A 4,839-nucleotide genomic window follows, 5' to 3' on the forward strand; every position below is an offset into this window, starting at 1 on the left:
CCCCTGAGTATCAGTACTTCGTTTTCATTGGTTCATAAATCGAAAGTTTACTCCTACTCCATCTGCCAGACATTACTGTAATCATTGGATTATCGCCCCTACAAGTTGCTGTTGCTAGTCATTAAATGAAACAACCTTATCAACATTTTCTTCATTACTTGTACATCAAGAAAACGTTTTGTGTTGTGTATTAATGATAATCAGACATCAAAATTTGTACGTACAATGACAAAGACTCACGTTTATGGTGGAAAATTTAGAGTAGCATAAAATTTTGACGAAAACAGCCGGGGTGCTCAGTGCTGCTGGACCCTGAAAGAAGACGGCGGGTAATTTATGTAGGTAAGTATCACTATATATATACACATATGTAAGCTGAATTTATAGTCAATACTTATACTGAACTAGCAATTGCATTTTTTGCAACAATTCATTTGAAATGAGCCATCGCATGTATTGAATTTAGGCTCGACGGCGACGCGCCGCTGGGCACTGCCGCCATGGCACTTTTTTTTTCAAAATATTTTCAAGACTTTTTCCTTTGAAGCAGTATGCATTTGAAAAATGTTATGTAAGCATCTAGCACATTTTTGTTGCTTCCGTAAAGTATTTCATTATTTTGAAATGGATTTATTTTTTAATGATCGTTTCATAATGGTCTCGTCGCAGTCACTTCTGTCAGTGGCCCAACAGATCGGAAATTAAACCAAAAAAACTTATCCGTAATATTGTACTGTACAACTAACGCTACCGTGAAAAGATCTAGGAAACTTTCTGTGTAATATATCAATTTTACTTTAAAATATCGGTCACTGTCCTTGCTTTTGTAGATCTAGCTCTTTCAAATTTCTGATCGGAGATAATTTATAAGTACCCCAAGTCCAGGGTATGAAATCGTACGGTAACTCTACAGCTATGCCAATTGTAAGGTTTACATGTGAAGTAAATATATATAGTTTTAGCTTAAATTTAGTTTCTGTCTTTCCGACATGATGTCTCGTTGATTCTGTTGAAGAGTGATGCATGTGAACGATTACAATATGAAGATTGGGAATAATGAAGATGTTAATTAACATCTGAATCCCGGAAAGTGTTTTAATGAAGATTAGGATATACCTAACAAAATGTTAGGTCCCAGTGTTAATGTGTAAAGTGTATGGTCCCAGTGTGAATTTGTTAAGTGTAATTGGTACAATTCTTATTATGCCTGAATAGTATTTGTTCATCTCAGAAATTATGTCGACTGCGTCCACTTTCAGTTCAACACTTTTGATTCATCAATTTTACCCAGCCCTAGGCTCAATATTTGTCATTAATTGTCGACTGGTTTTTTTTAGCGTTTTAGAGTTTTGTTTCCATGGTGAATGGAATGAAATGGGATAAATAGTCTAACCAATACCCCTCGAGAGCTAATTAAGACATTGCAGTATTATCACTTTGGGCCTTATTAAAAGTCAAGTTGAAACTTTAAGAAACTCAAGTGACCGTAGGTACTACAATAAGATGTCAATAATCAATGAAATTGATTGAGAGGACATTTTCACATTTTTAACATTTTACAGTTAACCAGGCTTTGTAGTGGTTTGTTCAGAACTGTAGTTCTGGTTAAGTAACCATTAATTATGTCCTTTCAGTTACGATGACATACATTTTTGAAATACCTCTACTGTAGCTAAATGTGGCATTTGTAATAGACAGCCAAAGTTAATTTTGTGATAGACGTAGCCAAAGTTAATTTTAGGATCAGATAGGACAGCTACTGTTTGTAACAGGTATGGGTTCAATTACATGATGATGTAATGAATTAAATTACAATTACATTATGAAAATGGCATTGCCATTACATGACGGTCCAATGTAATTAATTAAATTACACATTACTTTTCAAGTCAAAATGATTTTTGAAATACCAACATCAAAATAAAGTATCATACTGCACAGCTTTATCACACAAATTTAACTTTATGATTCAATCTCTGTATGACCATGGTCAAGATATTATTAGTTTGCTAGCTGTCCATCGCTTAATAATTTGACATTCCTGAACGTCAAAATAATTAGAATATATTTAATATAGACTCCTATTGGGAAGTTCAAGACTATAAGTTTATACAGAAGTGTATATTTCTTGCACATAATCATAGCAATAAAGAAATATAGTTATTTATTTCCCTTACTCTCTTTCAGCAGGTGGATGCCCCTGAAGAAATGAAATCTGGAATGGTAGAATGTATCTTTATTGATTCCTCTAACTTGGAATTGGCCATTGTGACCAACAATGGATTTGAGGACCTTATGATGGAGAAAAACGTCCTTTCCGACCTCCAATTAGATGTTGAAGATGATAAATCACTTGAGGAGATGTTACCTTTTAAGGTCACAGTACTCTTTAAAGGCGGCAATATATTTACCATCACAAAAGAAGAATCAACAAATCGCGGAAACTAAAAAAAATGTGGAAAAGATCATTGTATACTGCATTTGTAGTAAATTTGTATACACTTTTCAATTGACTTGAGTAGAAAGATTCACTAGTTATACCAAGTTTGTGTAGAAAGGATCACTGTATACTGAGATTGTAGTGTACATAGAAAGGTTTTCTTAGTTTTTTTCTGTTTTTAGTGTATACAATATAAAAAAAAACTTTTTGTAGAAAATATCACCGCATACTGAGTTTGTTGTTTACAAATGTGTAGAAAAGATCGCTGTATACAGAGTTCATAGTTTACAATTGTCGAGAAAAATCACTGTATACTGAACATAATACGACTTCTGTTTAAAACCTTCATTTAAACTTAGACATGTATCTTTTTTTTATTTATCTTAAAAGTCTACCTACAACAATTTTGTGTATGCAATCTTGCACTAGGATATTGACATGACAAGATTACATGGAAAGAATACTGAATAACGAAAACAAGATATAAGCATCTTTATCATGTTGGGACATGTATTACACAAGTAATACTACTATGCTTGTTATTTCTGATATCTGCTGGTCATTTTTTATGGGCTGCAATGATTTACTGCTTGCATATAATTTTTTAATGGTCTTAGCATACCAGTACTTTGATTTATGGGCTGCAATGATTTACTGCTTGCATATAGTTGGTTTCAGTATATAGCAAGCTAATAACAAAGAATTTATTTTTTAATGGTCTTAGCATACCAGTACTTTCAGTACTTTGATTCAATTTGTTTCAGGGACATTATTCGAATGCAGTCTGGTGAAGAGAGATTGTCTGGCAAGCAGTGAAGTAATGTATTTCGAAAAGGTTTCATACCTTCATGCGCCTTAGGAAAAACTAAAGCCTCACTTAATGCTGGTGAAATCTGTATCGAACTGGACTGTTCATCAATTAATGGCATGGCATTATCTGCCTCTGATGTACTAGGATTACCTGACTGAACTGCCACCTGGCTAATATTTCTAATCCACTTCTCTCTGTCTGACTTTCTGTTGCCTCACAAGTACTGATTGGATTTGCTTTCTGGTTTAGTTTTTTTAAAAACATCAAAACTGGGACTGTCCTTCAATGTCATATCCTTCTGAGAGTCGCGTTTTATACCTCTCGCGCACTGGAGTAGACAAGGTTTCCTGAAAAACTTCAAGTGCTCCCTTTGCCTTTATTTGTTCAGGACATTTCTCAACAACCTCTACTCCTTTGTTCTTAGCTGACTTGTCATCAGAGAATGTCGGTCCAGGCTTTAAGCTTTCTCTTGAGATGACTGCTATCCACAGGGTAAATACCTGATGACTTAAAGGCATTGATAACAGTCAGTGGTTTATAAAAGTTCAGGAAAGCCTCTGTTAACTTCTGTGCAAATATCTCCTTCCCAATGGTTCTACCAGGGTTTTCACGGGCATATTTCCTAGCTACCAAGTGCCATTTTGATTTCAAGGGATCAAAAACACCTTTATCCAGGGGCTGCATTAAGTGTGTAGCATTGGGGACAATGCGATACAGCTCAATCCCCCTTTCCTTTGCTTTCATGAACACTTCCTGGCTAATGTGACTTCCGACCTTGTCTAACAGAAGCACAACAGGTCGCTCAGTGCCAGCAAACTTATTGAAGTGGTCAGTAAAATGAGAAAATATGCCATCCATCCAGTCTTTCTTAGTGTAGGCAATACTGCTTCCCTCTGCAGCTCCAGTCAGTGGCATATATGCTCGTGGTTTAAGCTCTGGATAAACGAAAAATGGTGGCATTATTTGTCTTGCATCATTCCCACAGTACATCACTGTCAGACACTGTTTACCTGCAGTGATTTGAGGACAGGTAAGTCCTTCCGAGAGGGCCCAATAACTTGCATTTATTTGCACCCATATTAAACCCAGTTTCGTCAGCGTTCCAAATACAATCAGGTTTTTCCAGGCATCGTATAATCTGAAATAAAGGAGTATAAGTATACAATATTTATTTGTCATTACATCATCATAGACCTATTACAATAAATTGTAAGCTAAATAATTATTTCAATAAAGAAAATTTCAGACAGTGATCGTTTCTAATTGCATTTTAATTAATACCTGTGACTTTCTATTTGGGAATATAAGCGTCAGATATTTAAAGAAAAATGAAAAATTGGGAAATATATTATAAAGTAATGAAATTGGCTTAGATTATTAAATAAACAATAAAATTGTAATGTTTTATGTTCTTGAACATGTACAAATAAATGAAATCTATTAGAATTATATTTGATCTATTACTGCATTTGCAAAACGAAGTATTTTATTTGGTAAAATTTGTCATTATTTGGTCGGGGGTTAAACAGAATTTTAAAAACACTAACATTTTTTAAGCTCATTTACACAATTTCATTTGTTCATCTTA

The 4,839-nt window shown here is 34.3% G+C and overlaps 1 protein-coding gene across 1 annotated transcript; it reads right to left on the reverse strand.

Annotated features, from left to right (window-relative positions):
- Window positions 1-3,686: 3,686 nt before the first annotated feature.
- On the reverse strand, window positions 3,687-4,211 carry LOC132556326 (uncharacterized). Its single transcript, XM_060220710.1, has one exon. The coding sequence runs from the start codon at window positions 4,209-4,211 to the stop codon at window positions 3,687-3,689; it is 525 nt and encodes a 174-aa protein (XP_060076693.1).
- Between the last annotated feature and the right edge of the window lie 628 nt (window positions 4,212-4,839).

The sequence above is a fragment of the Ylistrum balloti genome, unplaced genomic scaffold, assembly GCF_031769215.1.
Source record: "Ylistrum balloti isolate Yb309-2 unplaced genomic scaffold, AGI_CSIRO_Ybal_v1 Utg370560, whole genome shotgun sequence".
NCBI lineage: Eukaryota > Metazoa > Mollusca > Bivalvia > Pectinida > Pectinidae > Ylistrum > Ylistrum balloti.

What these genes read in the sequence shown, in the direction of transcription:
- LOC132556326 (XM_060220710.1), bottom strand. Translation starts at nt 4,211, where the DNA reads ATGCCACCATTTTTCGTTTATCCAGAGCTTAAACCACGAGCATATATG.